Source organism: Carcharodon carcharias, chromosome 12 (assembly GCF_017639515.1).
Source record: "Carcharodon carcharias isolate sCarCar2 chromosome 12, sCarCar2.pri, whole genome shotgun sequence".
Lineage (NCBI taxonomy): Eukaryota > Metazoa > Chordata > Chondrichthyes > Lamniformes > Lamnidae > Carcharodon > Carcharodon carcharias.
Genome location: NC_054478.1, coordinates 57,078,106 through 57,105,673, shown reverse-complemented (window position 1 = coordinate 57,105,673; position 27,568 = coordinate 57,078,106). Strand labels below are relative to the sequence as shown.

At 43.3% G+C, this 27,568-nt stretch overlaps 1 protein-coding gene across 1 annotated transcript in view; it reads right to left on the bottom strand.

Moving 5' to 3' along the window:
• The window catches only part of heg1 (heart development protein with EGF-like domains 1), a 116,983-nt gene that overhangs the window by 26,409 nt on the left and 63,006 nt on the right, over window positions 1-27,568 (bottom strand). Inside the window, exons 3-7 of the mRNA XM_041200236.1 lie at window positions 19,181-19,294; window positions 14,590-14,712; window positions 7,014-7,099; window positions 1,190-1,248; window positions 915-1,072 (exon numbers count right to left, since the gene is read on the bottom strand). Coding sequence (XP_041056170.1) covers window positions 915-1,072; window positions 1,190-1,248; window positions 7,014-7,099; window positions 14,590-14,712; window positions 19,181-19,294 — 540 coding nt within the window. The remainder of the gene's footprint in view (window positions 1-914; window positions 1,073-1,189; window positions 1,249-7,013; window positions 7,100-14,589; window positions 14,713-19,180; window positions 19,295-27,568) is intronic.

The following is a 27,568-nucleotide window of genomic DNA, read 5'->3' as shown; positions in this document are numbered from 1 at the left end:
TTAAGGTGGTTTGTAGGAGAAACAACAGTGACATGAGGATAACTTTTTTAATGTGTTAAATAGTTAGGATCTGGGATGCATTGTCTGAGAGTGTGGTAGAGGCAGATTCAATTATTGCTTTCTAAAGGGAGTTAGATGATCATCTGATGAGGAAAAAATTTGCAGGGCTACAGAGAAAACGTGGGACAGCGGGACTAAGTGAATTGCTCCTGCAGAGAGGCAGCATGGATACGGGAGGGTGAATGGCGTCCTGCTGTGCTATAATCATTCTATCATTCTATAAGGAGATGGAAGTGCTGCAAACTCCTCAAACAAGGATAAGGAGTGGAGTGGATTGTCTTTTCATTCTGGGATTTGCTTTTAAATCTAATCCATCTTACATAAAATATGTTTTGATAGTCTCAACTTAATGTTAGTCAGCATGAACCAACAACACCAAAGTCTTTATATTTTGGAACAAAATTAGCATAGAATGTGTGGTGTCATTGGAGATGGCAAGCATGACAAACTGAAGTATCTATTTTACTGCCATGGAGGCACAAAGATTTAAGGTATATTAGACTGATGTGCCATAGCGGTCAAAACCTTTTAAGTACGTATACAGGGGTCTGAAATCTCATAACATACTGTTACTGTGCTACTTCACTTGAAGTTTCAATGAAAGATTTTAAATGGGTCAGTGCAGCCAGAATGGAATATCATTTTGCTACTGTCAAATATTAAATATACAACACAGAGAAGTATGCATATAACAGCTACTCTGCATTTAACTATGGTTGGCTTTTATAAAAGGTGGTCAAAGTCTATTAGATAAATTTATTATTTAGTCTGCAGTTAAGCAATCACAATTGATAAGTAGAAAAAGATTGAGTGCATTGACAGTAATAGTGGCTGCATGAAAAGCTGGTTTTTACCTTTATATGATAGCTGATGATTTAGCACAAACTGGCAGCTTCCAGTGTTAGATCTGCAGACCGTAATATAATTTTGCACACTGCTCAATACCTCAGGAGTTGTCACATTGGATGAGAGTATAAACATGTTCAAGACAGACACACTGCCTTCAGCCTCACTGTAAATGACATGTTAGATTGTTTAGTTTAGTTAGAAGTCCATAAGATATTTATATGATTATCAAATCATATAGTGGCTTTCAATATTTGGTATAGAATATTTTGTTTCACTTTACCTTAAATCTGCAACAACAGATGTGTAGTAGCCATTCAGAAGAAAGAGAGAAGCATTAAGCTGTGGGAAAAAAACAACATAAGTAATATCTAGAGGCTATACTTGTTTTACAAAACCTCTTAAACCAAATAGCTTCTCAAACCAAACCCAAAGAGACTATCTTAACTCTAAATGAGCTTACATTTTCCTTGGCTTCAAAAACCAAACAGAGAGTACATGAATTGGCCTCCATTCAGAAAAATGTTATCCTTGGACTCAAGTTTCATATGATTTGATGTTGAACCACTTCTCCAAGTTTATTGTAATCCCTCTAGATCACCCTTTTTCCCACCTCTTCCACTAAACAGGCGTGTTGTCATTGACAGTGTAAACAGGAAATGATGTACAAGACTGAAGTATCAATCAAAATCTTAGCTCCAGTTAATGTAATGACAGAGGGATCTTCACAGAAAAACACAAGGCAGTCAAACATTTCAAGAGATTAAACTTCCATTTCAGTTTATCAATTCGAGTCACTGCAGTGGGAGAATACACTCCTCACTGGCCCGTTTTTTAGAATCCAGCCGAACTACTTTGCATGCAGACTTCACTAGAGTGCAAAGGAATTGGTGTGGTGGAGGCAAGAGGTTCTGCTTGATGTGTATAAAAATATAAACAAATAGAGTTAAATTAGGACTGTGGGCTAAGTTACAATGATGACCTAAAGCATATAACTAAATGTAGTAAATTAAACAAAATTATTACTGAGATTAAAAGCTACGGGTAGACAATTGAGTGATATTCAAAACTTGAAAACCTAATTAGTTAAATAAAACATAATAAAGGTGGCAGGGCTGGTGATGTGTGGCAGCTGTAGCACGTGGGAGTTGGTGGACATCTCTTTAATCCACAGCAACCACACCTGTGGAGGTACCTGCAGCTTGAGGACCTTGGTTCAGATCTGATGAGCTGGAGTCCAAGCTACGGCCACTGCGATGCATCAGGAAGAGAGAATGTTACCTGGATACTTTGTTTCGAGGTATAATCACACCTCATGGGTTAGGTACCTCAGGTTTGGTCCACTGTCAGGGACAGGAGAGTGTGACTATGAGTGAGGCAGGTATGGAGATCCAGAAGGTAGCACTGGAGGAGGCTCAGCCCTTATTCTTGTCCAACAGGTTTGAGGTTCTTGTAACCTATTTGGATGAGAGCAGGGAGCAAACCGACCACAGCACCAACCACAAGCCAACCACAGGGGGCCATTTAAGCTGGGGGAGTAAAAAGAAACATAGTAGTGGTAAGGGACAGTATAGTTCGGGGGTTAGGAACTATTCTTTACAGCTGCGAATGTTAGTCCCGAAGCCTCGTTGCCCACTGGTGCCAGGGTTAAGGACATCTCCTCAGGGTTACTGAGGATTTTGGAATAGGAGAGGAGAGATCTCATTGCCATGGTCCACGTAGGCACAAACAACATAATTAGTTCTAAGAAAGAGGCTATGGTGAAAGAATATGAGCAGCCAGGGATTAAATTAAAAAGCAGAACCACAAAGAGCCACAAAATAAGGATTACTACCTGAGGCACAAGCAAATTGGCATAGGATCAATAAGGTCAGAGAGCTGAACGCGTGGCTCAATGATTGGGGCAGAATTTTATGTCTCGGGGCGGGCGTGCACCTGACTCGAATGGGCGTTAAATCGCACGAGATGATATCAGGCAAGCATCCCGATGTCATCATGCACTTGTACGTTATTTCGCTTGGTGGGCACGCGCAAAAGTCGGAAGCACACCCACCGACAATTAAGAGGGCAATTAAGCCCATTAATGGCACAACTGTCTCCGATTTTTCATAGTCTGTCCAACCTTACGGTTGGCGGATGGGCAAACAGGCAAGGCGGCCTTTGCACTTTTCATCAAACCTTATCCTAGGGCTGGACGAAATCTCTGTTATGAAATAAAATAAAAATGAATATCTGTGGACAGCATTTTTATGAAGTATATTTTTAGGTGCTTGACTGTGAGGCATTGACATTTTTTTGCAGCTTTTTAAACCTTCATTTCATCATTTGAAGGGCTGCAGCTCCCCGAGGCAGCTGTTTGCCTTAGGGAACTTTCTCAAAGCACTCACCCCTGCCCACGAAAATGTCATCGCCCGCCCTCTTCCAACCCCCAGCCCAGCAGTGCTGAGCTTTTCAGCATGTGTTTCATGCTAGCTGTCTGTTAATTGGCCAGCCAGCGGGAAATCGCGGCCGGGGGCCGACCGGGGTCGGCATCCATTTCCCGGCTGCTCTTGGGCTCACCAATCGCGCGTGCCCGCCAAAGGTAAAATTCAGGCCTTGGCGTGGAAGAAAAGGGTTTCAATTCATCAGTCACTGCACTGAGGAAAGAGGAAGCTGTACCATTAGGATGTGCTTGACTTGAATTGTGCTCATAGTAGCTCATTCACCATCCAATTAGGGATAATGGACGTTTTGGGGAGGCGGGATGTAGAAGTAGATGTAAATGTCCTGGACTCAATCTAAGGAGCACCCAGCAGTCATCATTGTTGATGCCGGCATCCTGGATGATGGCAGAGACTAAAACACAGCAAAACAACAGCTTGGCATCCATCTGTGGAAGTGATGCTCTGTGATTTTCTGAAACCTCCCGGAGGTGGTGTTAGAGGTGGTGGCAACCTGGAGCATCGTCCTGTTTCTGGTGAGCGGCAGGAGGAGACCAGCCAGCCAGACAAGTCAGGCATGGATGGAGGTGGCACAAGAAGTGAGAAGCCACAGTGTGATGAGCAGGACACGGACACAGTGCAGGAAGTTCTAAAACAGCCTTCTCAAGTCTGGCAAGTTGAGTGCATTGTGCACCCTGATGACAGACTCCAGTTAAGGAGTCACCAGCTCACCTATGCGCAGCCTGAGGATGCATATGTGCTCAGGACCAGTGGGGCCATGTGATGCACTCCTGAGCTGTGAGCAATACTTACTCCACAAGCACACTTTGAGGAGGACATGACACTGGAGCCATGGACATCACATGTGAGTGTGCTGCAGTGAGCAGTGACTGAGGGAATCATGGTCTTAACTCCCTCAATCTCCATTTTGCAGGAATAAAGGTAACACAACAGGTGAGAAAGGGGTTGCAGCAGTGGTGAGTAGCCCATCTTGCTATATTGACGTCTGTGGAGGAGGAGGCCCTTAAATTTGCCAGGTTGGTAGCTCAGCAGTAAGTCGACTGGTGCAAAAATACTTACCATGGCAAGGCATCCTGTGAGTTTAGAAACAATGGCACAAGATGACCAGCCCTTCATGTGTGAGCAAGAGGAGCTAACAGAGGTAAAGACAACTGTGGGCTGACCCCTTGGAGGATGGAGGACAGCTCCACCCCTGCTCAGCTGGGAAAAGATGCAGAGCCTTGGGGGTCACATAGAAGGTGGGTCTTTCTGGAGGAACAGCAGGAGATATGTGCCCAAATGCCAGAGTACCCTGTGGCAGTATGGAGATTAAGACAGAGAATGGAGGAATCTATTCATGAGATATGCTCCACAATGTCTCAGGCATATAAGAGTATGAGCTCCTCCACTGAAAGAGTAGCTGACCTCACAGACAGCCATACACAGCACCATGCTGAATGGCTGCGGGAACATTATACTGGCATGCACACAATGCATGTCATACTCTGTAGCATTGACCAGTCAGTTGCACTGATCAAGGTTGACCTTGCAGGTGGGGCAACCTATGGCAGTATCCCCACTGGCACCTCAACACCAAGGTCTAGTACCATGGGCATCTAGGCCACATGCAGACACAAGCGAGCAGCCTGCCTCCACTCCTGCCTCAGCTACAGAAGAAGCAACCCAAAAAACATGAAATTTCTAATGCAGCTGCTCACAGATTAAATATGAGGGTTCATGGTAACAACCTGATTTATGCAATTTCACTGTTTTGATGGCATTAAGGCACCAGCATAAAGAAGTGTATGTGCGATGCAAAGTTGGATGGTCGGGGATACTGTGATTGGTGGTGATGCAGGCATTGTGGGGAAACAGCAGCACCCTCTGCATGGCAGGCATCTTGGATGTGGCTACTTCTGTGGACATGGTGTGATATTGAGTCAAATGTAAACCAAGATGTGCCACTATCAGAAGTATGCCTAGATCAATTCAGCCTGAGCTTCCCTGCCATCCTGGTCAATAATTTGATGCTTCAGCCAGACCTCTAGATGGTCTTGCATGCAGGATCACCATGCTCCACCAATTCTTCCTCCTCTTCCTCCAAGGATGGACACCACTACTTTACATCTTCCTCCTCAAAGTCCATTCCTCTTCAAAGGGCCATGTTGTGTGCAGTGCAGCATACTAACACCATGCAAGAAACTCCTGAGGGATTCTACTGGAGAGCTCCCCTGCCGCACTATCCCCCCACCCTTGACTGGTCAAGGCGCAGTTAGGACCACATCTTCAGAAATTCGCTGGCCAGCTCAATGGTGGTCTTGGTGCTGAGATGGCAGCAGTTCTAGCGCTACTGTACCTCCACTGCAACACAAGTTGCAACAGACATTTCATCAATAGGTGACCATTGTCCCCTAGCAGCCATCCACATCATTTCTCTGGTGGCATGAGGAGTTACGGCCCTATAATTGTCTCAGCATGAAGGTGTCATGACAACTGCCTGGAAACCTTGCACACAACTGCTAAACTCTTGTGGTGGTTGCATACCAGCTGGATGTTGAGGGATTGAAATCTCCTGGTATTTATAAATGACCCTGGCTGCTCCACCAGGCCTTGATGGCCATGTGTACAGTTGATCATGTTCTGGGCCTGAGGGAATCCTACCACGGAGGCTGAGTGGCCCCATTTCCTATCCTAAAACAGCTGCAGAATCAATTGACATAAGATGCAGGAAGCCTAACCACGTTTTTGCTTACCCAAAATAAACGTATATTTTCATCAGAGCTGGGGCCTTTACTCTCATGTTTAAGCTACACTGAAATAGTACATTTCAATGGTTTAATACAACACAGGCTAACCGATATACTAACGTTTTATTGAAATGTACTATTTTGTTTTGAAAACAATTATGCAGGAGGTTGAATGAAAATGTTATCAGTGTTGCAAAGCACACCAATAAATTGCTTCAGATATTTAAATCTTGAAGAAAACTTCACGGCTAGCTCCTCTCCCAATCACTAATTCTTTTAAGCACTTTTATACAAAATTTGCTGTGCCTGAGGCAGCCTTTGCTACCTCAGCCAACTTGATTGCCTCACACCTTTGGCACTTGGCAACATCTTCAGCCTCATAACAGTTTCCTTAGATTGGAAGGTCTGAAAAGAACCAAGAAAAGAAAAAAAAACAAACTAGAGTTGGAAAGTTACAGCACAAAGGATCTTCCAGGAGAAGGCTGAAAGAAAAGAAAACATGAGGAAGGTGTAAGGACATAAGGGAGGGAGTGCCAACTGACAATTCATTGCCAAGCTTCTGGCAACAAATATACAACATAGACCCAGATGCTATTGCACAATGAGATCATTACTGAACCGAGGCAGGCAATGTTATGCTAAGTACAACAAAAACTGATCACATACAGCTTAACGGGGGAAAAATACCCTCTCTACTTTTATTTGGGTGATTTACAAATCCATGTTCATATTTTTCAAAGTTTTAAATAAAGATAGAAGGTAACTTAAAAAGCCTGTGACTGGGTAACAGTAAACTATGGAAATGTATGCAAGTTAGCTAGATTAATGATGCTAATCAATAATTGACACAAAAAGAAAAAAAAAACTATAGTTTTTTTTCAAAATCTACAATGCAGGGTATTAATTGTTAATGTAATTACTGTTTGCCAAGTCAACTTACCATTTTTAAAATATCTTCCTCTAGCTCCTGCATTCCTGAATTCCGGGATTTGTTGCCATTGTAGAAAACACCTGCAAAAGTCCGTGCTATGGAGCAATAAAACTGGATTAAATTTAAGCAACTATTTGTGCAAAGCTGCAATGGAGAACAATCATTCAGATACTTTTCATTCAACTCTTCAGTGCAGCACTGAGGGATGCTGCTCTGTCAGAGGTGCTTTCTATCAGATGTTAAATCAAGGCTCATTAGCCTGTACAGATACCCAAAAAGAAATCTATTCACTATTCATAAAAGAGCAGGGGAGTTCTCCTGGTGTCCTGGCCAGCAGTTATCCCTCAGCCAACACCATCAAAAAGACAGGTTAAATGGCCATTCATCCCATTTTCTGACTGTCAAACTTGATGTGCATAAGTAGCTGCATTCACTTACAGAACAACATTGACTACTTTTCAGAAACACATTAGTTGTGAAGTACTTTGCACCATGCTGATGATGTGAAAGCCCATGGGCAGGATTTTGAGATCAGCGAGCGGGCACGGTCTGTGGGCTCGGGAGCAGCCAGGAAACGGGCTGCCGCCTGCGATCGGCCCCTGATTGCGATTTCACACTGGTTGGCCAATTAGTGGCCAGCCAATACAAAAGACGCGCTGAAATGCTCAGCGCTGCTTGGATGGGGGTTGGAGGAGGGCAAGCGCTGAAGTCAGTGTGGGTGTGGGGGAGCGCAGAATGAAAGCTCCCTGAAGGCACAGAGCTGCCTCAGGGAGCTGAAGAATTCAAAAGCCAAAAGTAAAGATTTCAAAATGCCAAAAAAAATGTGCACATATCAGAATGAGTCACCTAAATATATGGACGCTGAAAATTCTGTCCAAACATTTTTATCTTTTTTTTTAAATGAATCTTGGAAACCTCATCCCACCCTTGGATGAGATTTCCTCAAAAAGGCAAAGGCTGCCTGGCCGATTTGCCCACCTGCCAATCATAACATTGGACGTCAATGTTAAATCCCCGGTAATTGCAACATTAATGGCCTTAATGGGTCTCTTAATTGTCGGCAAACGCGCAGCCGACTCTCGAGCATGCCCGCTGACCAAAATATTGCACGAGTGCATGATGACGCTGGGACACTCGCCCGACGTCATCACGCGCTATTTCACACTCGAGCATGTCGAGCGTGCGCCCGCATGCCAAGCAAAGATTTCTGCCTCAGATATAATTGCAACTTCTCTCTTCTTTCTTTACTTTGTTATCATTTATTTTTCTCCTTGTCCCCCTGCCAGCAGACAATTGAACAGGTCATAGGCACCTCTACTAATGACTTTCTGTAGCTGCCTATTAGATGGCACATGAGAACCAACCATGTCAGCTGACACTTTGCTTATTAGCACCAGTGCATGAAGCCCAATGCTCATTATAGTTGCCAGTGTTGATTCAAAACCACATGCAACCATTAGGTAGCACAATGCCTAAATATGTCAGCAGATTGTGCTACTGACCCACACTAAATACAGAGTTAAAGGATGTTATTCACATGTCTCCATAATCAAATATTACAGTGAAAAAGCAACAACTATTTATGTTTCCTGAGGACCCACCACACAGAGAAAATATTTCAGAATGCTTTACAATGATCAGGAAGGAACAAGAAGAAGAATAGGTGTTAGGGTGGTAGAACCTCTTGTACATTACTGGAACTGATTATCAAGAGAAAATCTATACAATAAGAACCTAATAAACAGCGGTCAACGTGGCTTTAGAAAGAGAGGATCCTGTCTGATCAATCCTAATTTCTTTGAGAAAATGTCAGGCCAGATCAATGCAAAGGCATTTGATAAAGTTCCATGTGTAAGGTTACTAGGAGGTATCCAGGAAAAAACTTGATAAGCAACTGACTGTAGAGTACAAATCAATGGGAACTGGTTCAAGGAATAACATTGGAGTGGGGGTAAAGTACTGCATGAATCATTGTTGGAGTCACTAACTGGAGTAAGTATTTTCCCTGCTGTGGACTTTGGGTGGTCAGTAAATGAAGTGTGCCCAATGGCCACCTAATTCCTGTATCATTCTGCTGGCGCCCAGGGACAGCCTACCATCTAAAGGCTGCTGCAGTAACAGATGACCTGATGGAAGAAGGTCCAAACTGAAGTGGGGGCAGCTAGAGCTACTGCAGCCCAGATTTGTTTAGTGGAGCCTGCTAAAGCAGAGAAAAGATGTCCTGGAAGGGTCAAAGGCAGAAGGGTTAGAACTAAAAAAAACAATAGAGGTATCATTACACTACTGGGTATATTCTATAGACCAGCAGCTAGTGGGAAAGATATAGAGGAATAAATTTGCACTGAAATTACTGAGAGTTGCAAAAAACTATGGAGCAGTGATAATGGAGAACTTTAATTATCTAATTTAGACTGGGGTATCAATAGTGTAAAAGGCAGAATGGGGTGAGGGGAGATTTTGTTCAGGAGAATTTTCTAGATCAGCATGTTTCTGAGCCAACGAGGAAGGAGGCATTGCTGGATTTGGTTCTGCAGAATGAAGTGGGTCAGGTGAATCAAATGTCATTAAAGGCACATCATAGTATCATAAGGATTTGGATTTGCAATGAGAAAGGATAAGGAGCAATCGAAAGTAAAAATAATTAATTCCAGGTGGGCCAAATTCACTGGGCTGAGAATGAATCTGGTCCAGGTAAGTTGGAATCAAGGATTGATTTTGTAATTGAACAATGAGCTGCTTTAAAGAGAGAATAGTTTGGATACAGTCAAGTTATAAGCTTGGCCTAAATAGCCAAGTGGTTATGGTACTGGGTTTGTAACCCCAAGATCAAGAGTTCAAATCTCACAATGGCAAACTATGGAACAATGTAACTTCATCTGAAACAGATCAAGAGTTCAAATCTCACAATGGCCAACTATGAAACAATGTGACTTCATCTGAAACAGATGGAAACAGGTTTGTACTCGAAAGAGTTCAAATCCCAATTTTGTTGATTTGGTTTTCATTTAAAAGATTATCAAGAATTCAAATCTCACAATGGCAAACTATAAAACAATTTAAGGTTGATGGTCAAGACAGGAATAGGACCTCCTCGTGAACCTGCTCCTGGGCCTGGCCAAGTTGGCCATTAACAGGTCCAGGCAGCGGGCGATCGACGGGGGAGTCCCGCCCGATTGTTTGTCCCTCTTGCGCGGCTACGTTCGCTGCCGGATGTCCCTGGAGAGGGAGCACGCGGTGTCTGCTGACACTCTCGAGGCCTTCCGTGCTCGGTGGGCACCGCGGGGACTGGGGTGTTCTGTTGACCCCTTTAATCACATTTTGATTTAAAGTTTGTAAGGTTCCTTTAAACTTTGTCCTTGGTTTTACAGCTGACCTGAATTAGGGGCTGTGCCTGATTTATCCCAATTTTGTTGATTTGGTTTTCATTTAAAAGATTATCAAGAGTTCAAATCCCAATTTTGTTGATTTGGTTTTCATTTAAAAGATTATCAAGAGTTCAAATCTCACAATGGCAAACTATGAAACAATATAACTTCATCTGAATAGGAACAGATGGAAATGTGTTTGTACTCAAAAGAGTTACAATCAAGTTATATTTCAACCAAGAGGAAGGGTAGGACAAGCAAAACCAGATGACAAAAGAGATAGTGAGTAAGTTAAAAGGGGTGCATATGACAGATGTCAGGTTGATAATACAATTGAGGACCAGATTGAATATAGAAAGTTCAGAGGGAGGCAAGGAAAGAAATAAGAAAAGCAAAGAGAGGACATAAGAAGAGGCTGGTTGCTAAAATAAAAGGGAATCCAAAAGTGTTTTGCAGGCATATAACTAGTCAAAGAGTGATAAAAGGAGGAGTGGGGCTAATTAGGGACCAAAAAGGGGATTTACACATGGAGGTACAGGGCATGGCTGAGATACTAAATGAGCATGTTGCATGTGTCTTTGCCAAGGAAGAAAATGCTGTCAATGCCATAGTGTAGGATGAGGTAGTGGGGAAACTAGATGGGATAAAAATTGATAAAGAGGATGTATTAGAAAGGCTAGCTATACTCAAAGGTCGTGTCACCAGGACCAGGACCAGGTCAGGTGCATGGAGGATACTGAGGGAAGTAAGGGTGAAAACTCCATTTGCATTGGCTAGAATTTTCTAATCAACCATAGATGCAGAGATGGCGCCAGAGGACTGGAGAATCGCAAATGCTGCACCTTATTCAAAAAAAGGGTGTAAGGATAAACCTTGCAACTACAGGCCAGTCAGTTTAACCTAAGTGGTGGGAAAGATTTCAGAAATGATAATCCAGGAGAAAATTAACAGTCACTTTGAAAAGTGTGGATTGATTAAAAAAGAACAGCACAGATGCATTAAGGGAAAACTGCATTTCACTGACGTGATTGAATATTTTGATGAGGTAACAGAGAAGATTGATGAGGGTAATACAGTTAATGTGTGTACATGGACTTCCGAAAGTCATCTGATAAAGGCCTTTCAGTAATGTTAAAGTGCACGGAATAACAGGAACAGTGGCAGTATGGATATGAAGTTGGCTGGGTGAGAGGAAACAGGGTACGGATGAATGGTTGTTTTTTGGACTGGAGGAAGATATTCAGCGGGGTTCCAAAGGGGTCGGTATTAGGATCAATGTTTTTCTTGATCTATATTAATGGCCTAGACTTGGATTTGCAGAGTAAACTTTCAAAGCTTGCAGATGCCACGAAACTTGGAAGTACTGTGAGCTGTGAGGGGGATAGTATTAGATTTCGAAAGGACATAGACAGGCTGGTGGATTGGCAGATCCATGACAGATGAGGGAGGGAGGCAGGAGAACACTGTTGGAGGTGAGGGAGGGGGGCAGGAGAACACTGTTGGGAGTGAGGGAGGGAGGTAGGAGAACACTGTCGGGGGGTGAGGGAGGAAGGCGGGAGAACGCTTTCGGGGGGTGAGGGAGGGGGACAGGAGAACACTGTTGGGGGGTGAGGGAGGGGGACAGGAGAACACTGTTGGGGAGTGAGGGAGGAAGGTGGGAGAACACTTTCAGGGGGCAAGTGAGGGAGGCAGGAGAACACTGTTGGGGGGTGAGGGAGGGAGGCAGGAGAACACTGTCGGGGGCTGAGGGAGGCAGGAGAACACGGTCGGGGGCTGAGGGAGGCAGGAGAACACTGTCGGGGGGTGAGGGAGGCAGGAGAACACTGTCGGGGGGTGAGGGAGGCAGGAGAACACAGTCGGGGGGTGAGGGAGGCAGGAGAACACTGGTGGGGGTGAGGGAGGCAGGAGAACACTGTTGGTGGGGATGAGGGAGGCAGGAGAACACTGTTGGGGGGGGTGAGTGAAGCAGGAGAACACTGTTGGGGGGGTGAGAGGCAGGAGAACACTGTAGGGGGGGTGAGTGAGGCAGGAGAACACTGTTGGGGGGGGGTGAGTGAGGCAGGAGAACACTATCGGGGGGGTGAGTGAGGCAGGAGAACACTGTCGGGGGGGGTGAGGGAGGCAGGAGAACACTGTCGGGGGGGTGAGTGAGGCAGGAGAACACTGTCGGGGGGGTGAGTGAGGCAGGAGAACACTGTCGGGGGGGTGAGTGAGGCAGGAGAACACTGTCAGGGGGTGAGGGAGGGAGGCAGGAGAATGCTGTCAGGGGATGAGGAAGGGAGGGAGGCAGGAGAATGCTGTCAGGGGATGAGGGAGGGAGGCAGGAGAACGCTATCGGGGGGGGGGGTGAGGGAGGCAGGAGAACACTGTCAGGGGTGAGGAAGAGAGGCAGGAGAACACTGTCAGGGGGTGAGGGAGACAGGAGAACACTGTCAAGGAATGAAGGAGGGAGAGAGGAGAACACTGCCGGGGAGTGAAGGAGGGAGAGAGGAGAACACTGCCGGGGAGTGAAAGAGAGAGGAGAACACTGCCGAGGGGTGAGGGAGGCAGGAGAACCCTGTCAGGGGTGTGAGGGAGGGAGGAGAACACTGTCGGGGAGGAGGGAGGCATGAAAACACTATTGGTGGGGGGCAGGGAGGCAGGAGAACACTGTCGGGGGGGTGAGGGAGGAAGGAGAACACTGTCAGTGGGGAGGGAAGCAGGAGAACACTGTCGGGGGGGAGGGAGGAAGGAGAACACTGTCGGGGGGGAGGGAGGAAGGAGAACACTGTCAGGGCGCGAGGGAGGCAGGAGAACCCTGTCGGGGGTGAGGGAGGCAGGAGAACCCTGTCGGGGGTGAGGGAGGGAGGTAGGAGAACACTGTCGGGGGCGAGGGAGGGGATGGGTATGGTTGAGGGAGGATTTGCACTGCCAGTGGGGTGAGGCTATGCAATTTTGGAGGTTGACAGCTTCAGGCAATCTTAAACCCTTGAGTTTTTCCCTCAGGTCAGTTCATTCAAAGAATTGCAAATAATTCGATTTAGAAATGCCAGCCACTGGATATTTAACGATTGTAAATATTGAAAATCACATTTTCTACTGTGAAACTGATGTATAAATAGTAAAATTGACACAAGCTTTACAACATTTACACTCTTACTTCCCAAAATACAGCAGCTAGTGCTGTAAAAAGGGGCTTGGCTTGGCATCTCCTGCGCTGCGCTGAAGCCTGCCTGGTTTTCTGCGATAGAGGTTTCAGGGAGCGGCCAGGATTGGAAATCTGGCCTTAAAAATTGCTGGCAGGTAAGTGTGTATCCTTTCCCTGGGCAGAATCTTTGGCTAGCCGAGACGTAAAATGACAATGGGTGATGTTGGGCGTGCTTTTCAGTTCGGCGGACGTGCTGCAGCGTCGGCTGTGCACCTGCCAAACCATCATAGGCCTATTAAGGCCTGTTAAAAACCAATTAAGGCAATCAGCTGAGCTGCCGGTCCAACCTTAAGGTTGGCGGGCAGGCGAAGAGCCCAGGCGGCCTTCACATTTTTCATGGAACCTCATCCACGGGCAGGATGAGGTTTCAAGAATGATTTAAAATTTTCAGAAATTTTGTAATTAAAATTAATGCACATGTCCCCGCTCATGTGACAGTTTCACATGAGGGGGTATGTCATAAAAAATTTTTCAATACTTTCTTAAACTGTTTAAACTTAAAACCAATCTCCCTAAGGCAGCTCTGGGCCTCAGAGGGATTTCTGCGCTCTTTCGCGCGCATGTGAAAGAGCACACTCCAAACTCAGGCAATCCCCCCTGCCGCACAGGGAGCGCACAGCGCTTCTGGGCACACGTCACGCTGGGCGGACCTTAACTGGCCCGCCCATGTAAAATGGTGGCGCCCAGCCGATTGGCAGCACGCCTGCCCACGCCCACTCCTGCACAATCCCCCAACAGGGAGAAAATTCTCGCCTCTGTGATAAGCGTCGGTCAGAATTGTTCCAATGCTAATTGGAAGATGTGGGCCATTATAGTTTGTGGGCTTGTGCAAATGGGGTGACTATTAAGGAGAGAAAGTCAGGCGAAGGCAAAGTTAAGAATCTTTTTATGCAGTTTTAAGACCACTTGCATGAAAATCATTTTTAATCGAAACTCTACTAAATTAAAATAGCTTATCTACTAAAGCTAATCAAATGTCAGAAGCCAGGGTTTTCATCCATTTCATTTCCAGAATGACAAAGCATTTCCTTACCCAAAGTGCATCTTGTTCCCTTCTCAAGGTAATAACCAGGGTAACAGTTGCAGGTGAAAGAGCCCAAATTATTAACACATTTTGCCCGAGATGGACATGGATTTGAAAGACATTCATCCACATCTGCTCGAAGAGAACAACAAATTACTGAGTAAAAATTAAGATTGGATTGGAATTTAAAGAGAGGAAGTTATATTTCATTACAAAGTCACTGACAACACAATAATATAAACTATGATGGTATGTGAATTACATGAAGATACAATAACATAATTAACCATTATTGTGCATTTCACAATTTAGCTGATGACGATTTTTATTTTGCTCTTAATTTCCCTCTGGTATCTTCGACTGTGGCCAGAGTTGGATCAGGTCACTTGCTGCACCTCCTGTCAGTGCTCACCAATAATAAAGACTTGTGTTTATTTGGCATCTTTAATGTAATAAGACATCCAATGTGCTTCATAAGAGCATCATGAAGAAAAAGTGGACACAGAGCCACATAGGTCAATATTAGGGCAGATGGCCAAAAGCTTGGTCCAAGAGGTAGGTTTTGAGAAGCGGCTTAAAGCAGCAAAGCAAGATAGAGACGGAGAGGTGTAGGGTGGATATTTCAAAGCTTGGGGCCTGGACAACTGAAGGCAGAGGTACCAATGGTGGAGCAATTAAAACTGGGGATATTTAAGAATCCAGACTTAGATGAGTGCAGCTATCTTGGAGAGCAGTGGAGCTGGAGAAGATTAAAGAGATACGGCAGTGTCAGGCCATGGAGGAATTGGAAAACAAGGATGAGAATTTTAAAATTGAAGTGTTACTTGACCTGGAGTCAATGCAGATCAGTGAGCACAGGGGTGATGGGTGAACAGGACTTGCTGTGAATCAGGACATGGCAACAGAGTTTTGGATGACCAGAACTTTTCAGAGGGTGCTAGGTGGCAGACTGGCCAGGATTGCATTGGAATTGCTAAGTCTAGTAGTAGCAAAGGTGCTGGAAATAGATACGTAGTCAGAAGCAAATCTTGGCATCAAATATGACCCTAAAGTAATGAACGATCTGGATCAACCCAAGATAGTTGCCAGGGATGAAATCAGTAACTAGGGGGCAGAGTATGTAGTGGGAAACAATGCCAATTGCATTGGTCTTCCCAATATTTAGCAAGAGGAAATTGCTGTTCATCCAGTATACTGGATATCGGACAAGCAGTCTGATAATTCAACAACAGCGGACGAGTTGGCATACATTTGGGTGTCATTAGCATACATTTGAAAACCTTGTTTTCAGATGCTGCTGCTGAGGGGCAGCATGTAGATGAGAAATGGGTGAAGACCAAATAAATCGTTAGGTAACATTAGGTAACTGCTCTATCAAATGTTTGGGGGTGGGGGATGGAGGGGGACTTTGACGAATAAGAATTTTATAAAATGACCATTATATTTAAAAAGTAAATATTCATCATGCAATAACACAAATTTTACTTTCACAAACAGCTTTAATTTGGAATGATTTGGAAAACAGATTGGTTAAAAGGGACATCCGCCCAGGGCTGGAGAGAAATCGCAGTTTTGGGGGTGGGGGGGGGTTGGTGGGGTGGTGGGGGTGGTGGTGGTTCTGGGGGATCCAACTGTCATGGTCCACGTAGGTACCAATGGCATAGATAGGATTAGGAAAGACGTCCTGCTTAGGAACTATGAGCAGCTAGGGGACAAAAGTAAAAATCAAAACCACAAAGGTAATAAGTCATGAGCAAATTGGTGTAGGGTAACTACGATTAGGGAGTTGAATGCATGATTTAAAATTGGCACGGGCAGAATAGATTTTGATTTGTGGGGCACTGGAATCAGTACTGGGGAAAATGGGAGCTGTAACATTGAAATGGTCTTCATCTAAACCATGCTGGGACCAGTGTTCTGGCAAATAATATAACTAGGGCTGTAGAGAGGGCTTTAAAATGAACAGTGGGGGGGGGGGAAGTGGGGGGGTGGGGGGGGTGGGATTTGAGGAATCACTTGAGGGGAGATGTGCAAAATTATCTCATACTCTAATTATTCTCCCACTTTTTTTATTGTCATTCTTTGCTTTAAGTTCTGTCTAATCTTCTGACCTACCGCTAAGTTTTGCAGAATTGTATATTTTTCTTTCAGTTTGATACTATCCTTAACTTCCTTAGTTAGCCACAAATGGTGCAACCTTCTTCTAGAGTCTTTCTTTATCACTGGAATGAATCTTTGCTCACTTTAGCTAGTTCTGTCTCCATAACTTTGTACTGCCTTTAAGTTTAAAACACTAATCGTAGGCTGACACTTCTCACCCTCAAAGTAAATCTGGAATTCAATCCTGTTCTGATTACTGCTATCTAGTGGCTCCTTTATCATGAGCCATATAAAAACACATAGTAAGAGTTTTTACAAGTATTTAAAGAAGAAAACAGCAGTTAAAATGAGTGTTGGTCCTCTACAGAGTGAGTCTGGGGAATTAATAATGGGAACTAAAGAAATGACTGATTCGTTGAACAGATATTTTGTATCTGATTTCATTGTAGAAGATACAAATAACGTCCCAGAGATACTTGTAAATCAATAAGTGAGATGGAGGGAAGAACTTAAAATAATTGCAATCACCAGGGAAAGGGTACTGAGAAGACTATTAGAACTATCATCTTATCACCAAGGGCTAACTGAAGCCAAGCGTCAACAGCGAAAGAAGCGCATGGCAACCTGGGCACCCCACTCACCTATTCCCCCTATCACCGTCTGCCCAACCTGTGACAGAGACTGTCGGTCACGCATTGGACCCTTCAGTCAACGGAAACTCATTTTTAGTGTGGAAGCAAGTCATCCTCGACCCCGAGGGCCTGCCTAAGAGGAAGAGAGAACTAAAGACTGATAAGTCCTCAGGACCTGAAGGCATGCATCCAAGGGTCTAAGGAAAGTGGCAGTGGGATAGCAGATGTATAAATTGTAAGTTCCCAAAATTCCCTAGGGTGGGATTTTCTTGTCCTGCCCTCAGGAGGGAGTTGTCACAGACAGGATGGAAAATTTGATGGACTAGCAAAATGTCCATTGACTTCAGGTGGGAATGTGCGGTTCCATGGCGGACAAGACCAGAAAACGCCACCCTAGATTCTGGAATGGTCCCATCAGATTGGAAAATGGCAAATGTAATTCCTCTATTCAAGAAAAGAGGGAGATAGAAAGAAGGAAACAACATGGCAGTTAGCCTAACACCTGTCATAAGGAAAATGCTGGAATCTATTATTAAGAAGGTTATAGCGGGACAAATGCAATCAGACAGAGTCAAAATAGTTTTGTGAAAGGGAAATCGTGTTTGACTAATTTTATGGAGCTCTTTGAGGAAGCAACAAGCAATATGGATAAAAAGGAGCCTGTATTTGTGGTGTAATTGGATTTCCAAAAGGAATTTGATAAGGTGCCACATCAAAGATTACTATGCAAAATAAGACCTTGTGGTGTAGGTGGCAATATATTAGCATGGATGGAGGATTAGTTAGCTAACCGAAAACAGAGTAGGAATAAATAGTCATTTTTGGATTGACAAACTGTAACAAGTGGCGTGTCACAGGGATCCATCTTGGGGCCTCAACTATTTACAATCTATATTAATGATTTGGTTGAAGGGGTCAAATGTATGGTTGCTAAATTTGCTGATGACACAAAGATAGGTAAGACAGTAAGTTGTGAAGAGACGTAGGGAGTCTGCAAAGGGATTTAGATAGGTTAAGTGAGTGGGCAATAATTTGGCAGATGAAGTATAATGTGGAAAGATGTGACTTTGTCCACTTTGGCAGCAAGAATAGAAAAGTAGTATATTATTTAAAGGGAGAGATTTGCAGATCTCTGAGTACAGAGGGATCTGAGTGTCCTGGTACATGGATCAGGAAAAGTTAGTGTGCAAGTACAGCAAGTGATTAGGAAGGGAAACTGAATGTTGTTGTATATTGCAAGGGGAATGGAATATAAAATTTGGGAAGTTTTGCTATAGTTGTACAGGGCTTTGTTAAGGCCACTTCTGGAGTACCGTGTACAGTTTGGTCTCTTTACTTAAGAAAGGATATAATTGCATTCGAAACAGTTCAGAGAAGGTTCATTTGACTGATTTCTGGGATGAAGGGGTTATTTTATGAGGAAAAATAGAACAGATTAGGCCAGAATCCATTGGAGTTTAGAAGAATGAGAGGTGATCTCACTGAAACATGTCAGATTCTGAGGGGACTTGACAGGGCGGATGCTGAGAAAATGTTTCCCCTTATGAGAGAGAGAGAGTAAAACTAGTGGGCACAGTTTAAATTTAAGGGGTCTCCCATTTAACAGAGTGATGAGGAGATTTTTTTTTCTCTCAGAGTGCCATTAGTCTGTGAAATTCTCTCCCCCAGAGTACAGTGGAGGCAGTGTCATTGAAAAACTTTAATGCTGAGTTAGATAGATTCTTGATTGACAAGAGAGTCAAAAGGTACACGAGGTAGACACAATCAGATCAGCCATGATCTTAGCTAATGGTGAAGCAGATTTGAGATGCCGAATGGCGTACTCCTGCTCCTAATTCATATGTTCATATCATAACAGAATATGTTACCTTTGCTGCAGTTCACTCCTTGCCAGTTGGGTGGGCATGCACACTTTTTGCTATTATTACAGTAATTGACACAAGTGCCTCCATTAAGACAAGGATTTGAGATGCAGGGATTTTCTGTTTCAAAGAAAATACAGAATTTATTAACATCTAGCTGATTGACCAGTGGATCATTTATTCCACCTTAGGTTCTTTTATATTTGTAATATTAGCAAACAGCTCATTCAAACCAAAATCAGCCATCTATTAAAGGCTACAGTAAGTGATCAATCAGGATCAGTGATGGGATAGGGAATTTTGAGCTGAAAAAATGAAATGTAATATCTTTCAATTATTATTTCGTTACTTAATCCCTCTCTGAATGCTATTCCAGCATAATGTCTGAGTATTTATACATAAAGATTGTAGTAATAATAATACGCAGATATAAAGAAACTGGCAGTTTCAAATAAGATATTCGCTTCTAGACATTCTAGCATTTCTTAATGAAATAAACTCTACTGGTAAGATAAATTAAGGATATCATATAAAAAAGGATAGCAAACAGTAAAAGCATTGTGAATTTTAAAAACTCACATAGTTTCAGGGTATTGTTTATATTGCATCATGCGAAGTGATAAAAATAAAATGAATCTTGGTACAGTTCCAATGACTGATTTAAATATTGTCCTTCTTTAGAAATATAAGTTCCAGTTCAACCCAAATGCTGTGGATAAAAGTCACACCTCAATAGTGTCCTCAACAAAAGGAGTTTCAGCAGTTCGATTATGCTCAAAAAGGTAGTAACCCATTGTATGAAAACATCCTTATTCAAAAATGACATAGAGCTAAATATACTACAAACTTCAGCATCAGTAGCTACAAGCTAACAATAGGAATCATATATATTGAAAATAACTGGGCACTAAAAAGTTTGACCTGGTGATCATTTGTGAATCATATTCTTCTCACACTGGTTACATTATAGGATGATTTGTTTCATGTCAGTTGGTTGCTGCAGCTGTTATGTCGTTTTGCAACCTTTACACCTTCTGATTACCTCCCACATGCTCATTTTCAAGGAGATACTAGCATGTAGGGAGATGCAGATCCTAACCAGTGCTACATCTGTCCAGTGATCCATAGGAATAGTACATACCTTGAGGTTATTTTCCAAGATGTCTTTGTACCATATCTGCCTATGACAGGAACACAAAGCATTTTTCAGCTCAGCATGAAAAGATTTCCCTCCAGCATCCCATGACAGGCTTATCCATGAAACTACTAGTATTGTCTAGATGCTGATTGCATTGGCCGATTTCATATTGATGCCCCTGTCATTCCCTTTCCTGCAGTTTTAATTACAGATGAAGCTCGTGAAATCCACTGGCATCTTTCACAAGGAGGATTGCAACCAACACTCCTAATTAAAATTAGAGATAAAATCTGAATCCTATCAGGCTGCATCCTGTCAAGAACAGAACATGAATATGTCAGTGATAAAATATTAATATTCAAATAACAAGGTTAAGATGTGTTGCACACAGTGAATGAGATAATTAATGAGCTGTAGGTTGGTTTTCTGCAGAGGAAAATCAGGAAAATATTACCAATGATTGGGGGTTGCCCTCTGGTTGATATACTGCAAGTAATTATAATTACTAAACTGGGTTTCAAGAGATTTAAAAATTGTTTTTCTGATCTCTGAAGGCGGAGGGGGCATGTTAGTGGGGTGGTGAAAAAGACATATGGGACACTTGCCTTTATCAGTCGAGGCATAGATTACAAATGTAGGGAGATCACGTTGGAGTTGTATAGAACGTTAGTGAGGCCACAGCTGGGGTACTGTGTGCAGTTCTGGTCACCACATTATAGGAAGGATGCGATTGCACTGGGGGTGATGCAGAGAAGGTTCACCAGGATGTTGTCTGGGATGAAACAGTTATGAAGAGAGGTTGGACAGACTTGGGTTGTTTTCGTTGGAGCAGAGAAGACTGAGGGGTGACCTGATTGAGGTGTACAAGATTATGAGGGGCATGGACAGGGTGGATAGGGAGCAGCTGTTCCCCTTAGTTGAAGGGTCAGTCACGAGGGGACATAAGTTTAAGGTAAGGGGCAGGAGGTTTAGGGGGGGATGTGAGGAAAAACCTTTTTACCCAGAGGGTGGTGATGGTCTGGAATGCGCTGCCTGGGAGGATGGTGGAGGCAGGTTGCCTCACATCCTTTAAAAAGTACCTGGATGAGCACTTGGCACGTCATAACATTCAAGGCTATGGGCCAAGTGCTGGTAAATGGGATTAGGTAGGTAGGTCAGGTGGTTCTCGTGTGTCAGTGCAGACTCGATGGGCCAAAGGGCCTCTTCTGCACTGTGTGATTCTGTAATACTTACCTTTGTTAGTTATTACTTAGGCTCTTTTTTCATCAAAGCGCACAATGTTCCAGTTGACCATCCTTTAAAATTCACTTTTTATCAGTGGTATAGTTAACCTAGTAAATAGACGAGCTTTTCAATATAAATTACACATGGGTCAGAATAATTATTGACTAGTTAAAAAGTGAAACAGCCACTTTCTAATACTAGCAAATTCTGATTAAACTAGAACTTATAATGGTGCAACAAGTGTTGATTAATAATTTAAGGGTTAAATAATTATAGACTTTGATAAAAATTTTATCCGCAAATTATAATCCTTTGAGTAAGAAATTGACCCCAAAAATCCATAGGTCTTTGATTTCAGCATAAATCACCCAGATCCTCCATGCTAGTTTTGATGCCATTACTTAAAGTAGTGACAAAATGCATGCTCCCTCTTAAATTATAGTAAAGCTTGACCATTTGCAACTTCATAGTAATACAATTCAGCAATAATGTGATTGTTAGTTTTAAATAGTGACTTGGATTCATGCATTTTTGAGCATTTTAAGCTGAGATGATTTCTTTTGCTGCTCTGAAATATTCTGAAGTAGCTTGAAAGGTACAGTGCATTCCAAAAATGTATACAGTACAGTATACACAACTGTAAAAAGTATATTCCACAAATCAACCAAATGAAAGTGTTACTACCTTGATGCATTTTATCTTTAAATACTTCAATTCAGAATTTATTTTGTATCCTACAGATTATTATTCCTGTAAACAATGCAAATTTGGAATCTTGCATAAAGAGCAACATTAACCATGAGCTGTTTAACAAACACGGGTTGTTTTTGATGTGATGACATCACTTTGACATGATTCGCATTGCTACGCATCTACTTACTTAACATTTTTTCAAAAAAAGACTCTTTCATGAACTCTATAAAGCAAAGTAGGGTGCAGTATAAAGATGGGGTAGTACGTGAAAAATCGCCGCAATGCCTGTCTGACAATGCTAAGCTTGAAGCACATATAACAAGGAGCGTTATACACTTGGATCATGATTACAAAGTAAATGCTGTGTCTGGATCAGAATTGAATATAAAGGGGTGAATGGGAAGTGATTTGGTAGATTGGAATTCTATGCTTGGATCAAGAATATACTTTTCTGGAGTGGGTTGTATTGTGTTTGGCGACATATCAGTAACACTGTAGTTACATTGTGAATATCAATATCATCCAAAGAGCTAACACTCTCCAGGCTATGAAAAAATAAGAGATCTCATATGCATTGGAGGAAAAAATTATTTAAACCCTCCAGTATTACAGCAGCAGTAAAAAATGCAGATGTAAGAGTTGGGTGAGGACACATTTAAACTACAAGAATCACATAATTACCTTACATTTTAATCTGTATTATATATTCACAGCAAAATACTACCTCACTCAGTCACCCATGTGAAACCTTACAAAATGATGTGATTAAAACCAATGCGGTTTGAGTTATTGTCGATGCAGCAGTTGATCAGCTATATTTCAAAGGAGTATTTGGACATGTATTCATACTTATTTACCGTCACAGTTTTATAAGAAGTATCATTTTCTCTTTCAGAGTTATTTAAAAGCAATATTTAATACAACCCTTCAGATGTCCATATCGTAAACATTTACACGTGAGAAAATAAAACATAATGGAATCCGGTCTCTGAAGATGCCCTTTATTCTTGGATAACTGCAAGAGAGCTACCCATAGGTTGCTTCATGCTACACATGTCCAAGAGCAACTTTTATCCCAAATACCAATACTGAATCTGAATGGAACTAGATAGTCAGGTTCATAGTGACATTCTGAGTAAACCAGTGAAAACTGAGCAAAAATCACTGGATATGGGACATATCTTCTTTCACCCCAGTTAGTTCATAATTGAATTACAATGACTTCTGCCAGGTTTTACTACTGAGGCTAAATCGCAGTAAAAGGAGGATTGTTTCTTGCTTTCTACTAAAAAATATGCAAAAAAAAAACACAATGCCAGTGTCAGAACTAATTTCACAGTTTTTTTAAATTATTTTTTCTTAGAGATATTTTTGGGTATTTTTTTCTTCTTTCCAACATATTACTCAACTCTTTCTTCATTATCTGCCTGACTTGACAGTACTACAGCCAAAAAAGCAGATGTGTAACTTATTCCCACGCCACTGCTACTGGCCCCAATAGACAGTCGCTAGGAGAAATTAGGGACCAGCCAAGACATTTGACTTCCCTGACCTGCTGGATGACACTGTTGTACCTTCAATATTATTCAAATTTCAAAATGAGCAGAGGGGCACCCAATTCTGCATTACATTACATTCATATATGGTAAACACATATATGTTATTATGTGCTATGAATGATATTTTGTCACTCAACCGTCTGGAGAAGTTGTTTATCAGACTTTGATGGGAAAGAAATTTAACAGAAGGATGAATATTTGTCATTATGAGAGAATCAAATAGTTGTGAATTTGACTTTTATTCTTTACAATCCTCTTCCATTTTCTCCTCATTCCCTCTATTTTCCAGTTTCCATGCTATTATCCTTCAGCTGAAATGGCAGGTTCCTTTGCGACTTCTGTCAAGAGTACAATCAATGCTATTCACTACTAAGTGACACAATAAATCACTCCATCCTCCTCAATCATCAATCTTCTAGGATTCTGCTCCATGTCATTGCCCCAGTCCTACACTGATCTACTGTTTCACTCTTAAATATTCAAATGAAACCAACAAGTTTCCTATATCAGCTCCTCCTACTGCCCATGTGGTGTCACCTCCATTGTACCACAAAGCTCAATCACTGACCACCACCACCCCCCGCCCCCACCACCCCCCCCCCACCCCCCGTTTTCTTCATCTGCAGGTGTAGTGACATAATTTGTCAATATGGGACCAGCTTTCATGTGCACGTTGATGACATTCAAATCTAACTTTGTGCTATGATACATGGCTATTTAACCATCTTCTCCAATGCTTTGAGGTGCATTCTGTAGGTTGTCCAAATATCACCGCCTGTACTTTTGCAAGATCCTCCAAATCTGGTGGCTGGAAAGATAGTCCAACAGCAATGCCCTATCCTAAGCCAACGTGTCCTGCACTGAGGTGCTAATCACACAAAATCAGCTCCGCTGGGCAGGACATGTTGTTTTTGTACCTGACACCAGGCTCCTAAAGCAATTGTTCTATTTGGGACTCAGTCATGGCAGGAGCCTCCCAGGGGGTGGAAACACTCTAGGAATGTCGTCAATGCATCTCTGAAGAGGTCAAACATCAAACATCCTGCCGACTCGTGTGACCAACCAAAATGGAGAAGATTCATTCAGGAAGGCACCAAACACATCGAGATACTTCATTGGGAGCATGGAGAGGTGGGTCAAGGCATCAGAAAGAGTGCGCAAATCTCCAATCAACTCATCTACCCAATTCTCCAAACACCATTTGCCTCACATGCAGCAGAGCCTACAGATCACACATTGGACTTATCAGCCATCTCAGAACCCATTGAACCAGAGTGAAAGCAAGTCGTCCTCGATCCTGAGGGACTGCCTTAGATTTAATTACCTCTAGACCATTTAGTCATTTAGCTGACATCAGGTCATAGAGGTGCAAAAACTTCCTTTCACTCAGTATTGGCAAGATTGTAACTAACTTGTCTGGCTCCACTCCAAATTCCACACCTTATCCCTCAGCTTCATTCTTCACTCTAACTGCTTCCTCATAGTGAACCTGACCCCTCATAGCCTCCTTGTCCTGAGTGACCTTGAGCTTAGCTATAAAACTCCATGACCTAGCAGCTATCAAGACTACCTATTTCAATATCTGTAACATTATCTGTCTCTGCCTGTAAAGCATCTGTAAAGCATCCTCACTACCACTGCAACTCTTTGTTACCTCTAGGCTTGCTTTCTCCAACATTTCCTTACTAGATGCTTGAGTCTCTCCCTTCACACATAACACCATTATCCTATCTAGCTCTAAACCCCCGGAACAGATTTTCATCATGCAGACAGGAATCGGGAGTTGGGAATTTTCAGATAGTGTCAGCGGGCAGGATTTTCATCAGGGAGACAGGAATGGAGTGGAGCTGGGCCTGAGGCCTCCCACGCCGGCATGAAGGTGCGAGCAGAGGCTGCCCAATTCCGGCGCCATCCAATAAAATGTCCGCCTCCACCACCACCTTTGTGGTGCGAGAGTTTAACAGTCTGCAATGAAAGTTCAATCATCCTTGGAAGTGCTGGTTGAACTTCAAACAGTGAGTAGTAACTGTCACTGTTGATATCATTGCTGGCAAATTGATTGATGTCCCTGTTATTGTTGGTCCAGCATGAAGGAGCTCTCAGTATGCTCCCAACTTATTGCAAGCTCCCTGAGTTCCTGGTCTGCTGCCTCAGGCACCTAAATCTGAGGGACTGTTGGCCAACCTGTCTCTGCACTCCCCTGCAAGTGGCTGCACTCTGTCTTGTGCAGACACTGGAGGTCCCAGCACAGTGCTACAAGGGTACACAGCAGCCCAACTCAGGGGTCAGCTCCCCACAGTCAGCCCTCAACTCTACAGCCACCCACAGTTCCACCTATGCCTGCAACAGAGGAGAGAAACAAATGAGCACTCCCCTGGCTAGTCCTAGACTCACATCATCCTAATTTAAGTGTATCCCTCAAGGATATTTGAACACCCCCACCCTCCAAAGAATACTGCTGAAAAGTATCAAAACACGCCACACTGGCATTCACATGCCAACAGTGAGATCGTCAAGCCTACAAATGGCAAGCCCATCACTGGTATTCAAACCATAACTCACCAGCCTGTCAGCATCATGTAATCATGCAAGCTAATGATGCACATCACACAAAGCGAACACACATACTGACCCATGTACCTCATCTATTCTAATGCCAGAATATTTCAGTAATCTAATAGTCTGGAGATCCTGGGCTCATCAGCTCCAAGATTCTCCAACCAGCACTTCGAGCTATTCATGCAAGCAGTCAATGACAGGAAGGCCATCCTGTGCCTGGTGGGCCTCCAGCAGTCCCCGACCCTCAACAATAAGGCATGTCCAAATTGAAGAGGTGGTGAGTGCCTCTGGGGAGCACTGCCAAGCTGGGCACAAAGGAGGTTGCATTCTGGAAAGGTGAGCGAGACCTGTGGCTATTCAGTGTTTTTCATTGCCTGTATTATGCACAGCAGCTGGGAGACACAGGGTGAATGCTGTTCCTCAATGTTCGAGGAGTTTGAGTCAAGGGCAATGATGCAGTACCCAGTGTAAATGGGTTCAGCTGCTGAGGAATAAATGCTGTCTCTGCTGTGTGGAGCAGCTATCCTTCTCCATGCAGTCTCCATCAACTTTTCTCCTCCCTCTTATCCTTGCAGAAGAAATGGATGCACAATGCCTACGAGATGGAATGGATCGGGAGTGGAATGCCACTGCTGAGGGTTATATGGGCCGTGGAAGAGAGGACTATGGACATTGCCAATTACTTGCCAAGAGTGTGTTAGTGATGGCGGATCCCCCATTCCAGATATACAAGGCTCATGCGAGAATGGCGTGATGGTGTGTGTTTTGGTGGAATGTGGCAGAATTTTCCCCCTGTTTGGGGAGAAGTTGAAGAGTGGCTGCGCGGAGGCATGGCCCAGCGTGATGTCCGCAGGGAAGCGCTATGCGCTCCCTGTGCAGGTGGGGATGAATCCGTAAACCGAGAATGTGCTCTTTCACGCATGCGCATGAAAGAGTGCATTCATCATCCTAAGGCTAAGTGCTGCCTCAGGGAGATCGGCTCTACAGTAAAAAATGTTAAAAAAAGAAATTCCTTGACATGTCCCCTCATGTGACACTGCCACATGAGCTGGGACACGTCCATCACTTTTAAATTCAGTTTAATTACATTTCTTAAAACCTACATGAAATCTCATCCCGCCTGTCGATGAGGTTTCATGCTTTTTCTAATGTCTGCCAGGGCTCCCGGCCTGCCCGTCAACCTTAAGGTTGGACCGGCGAATCCATTAATTACTTCAATGA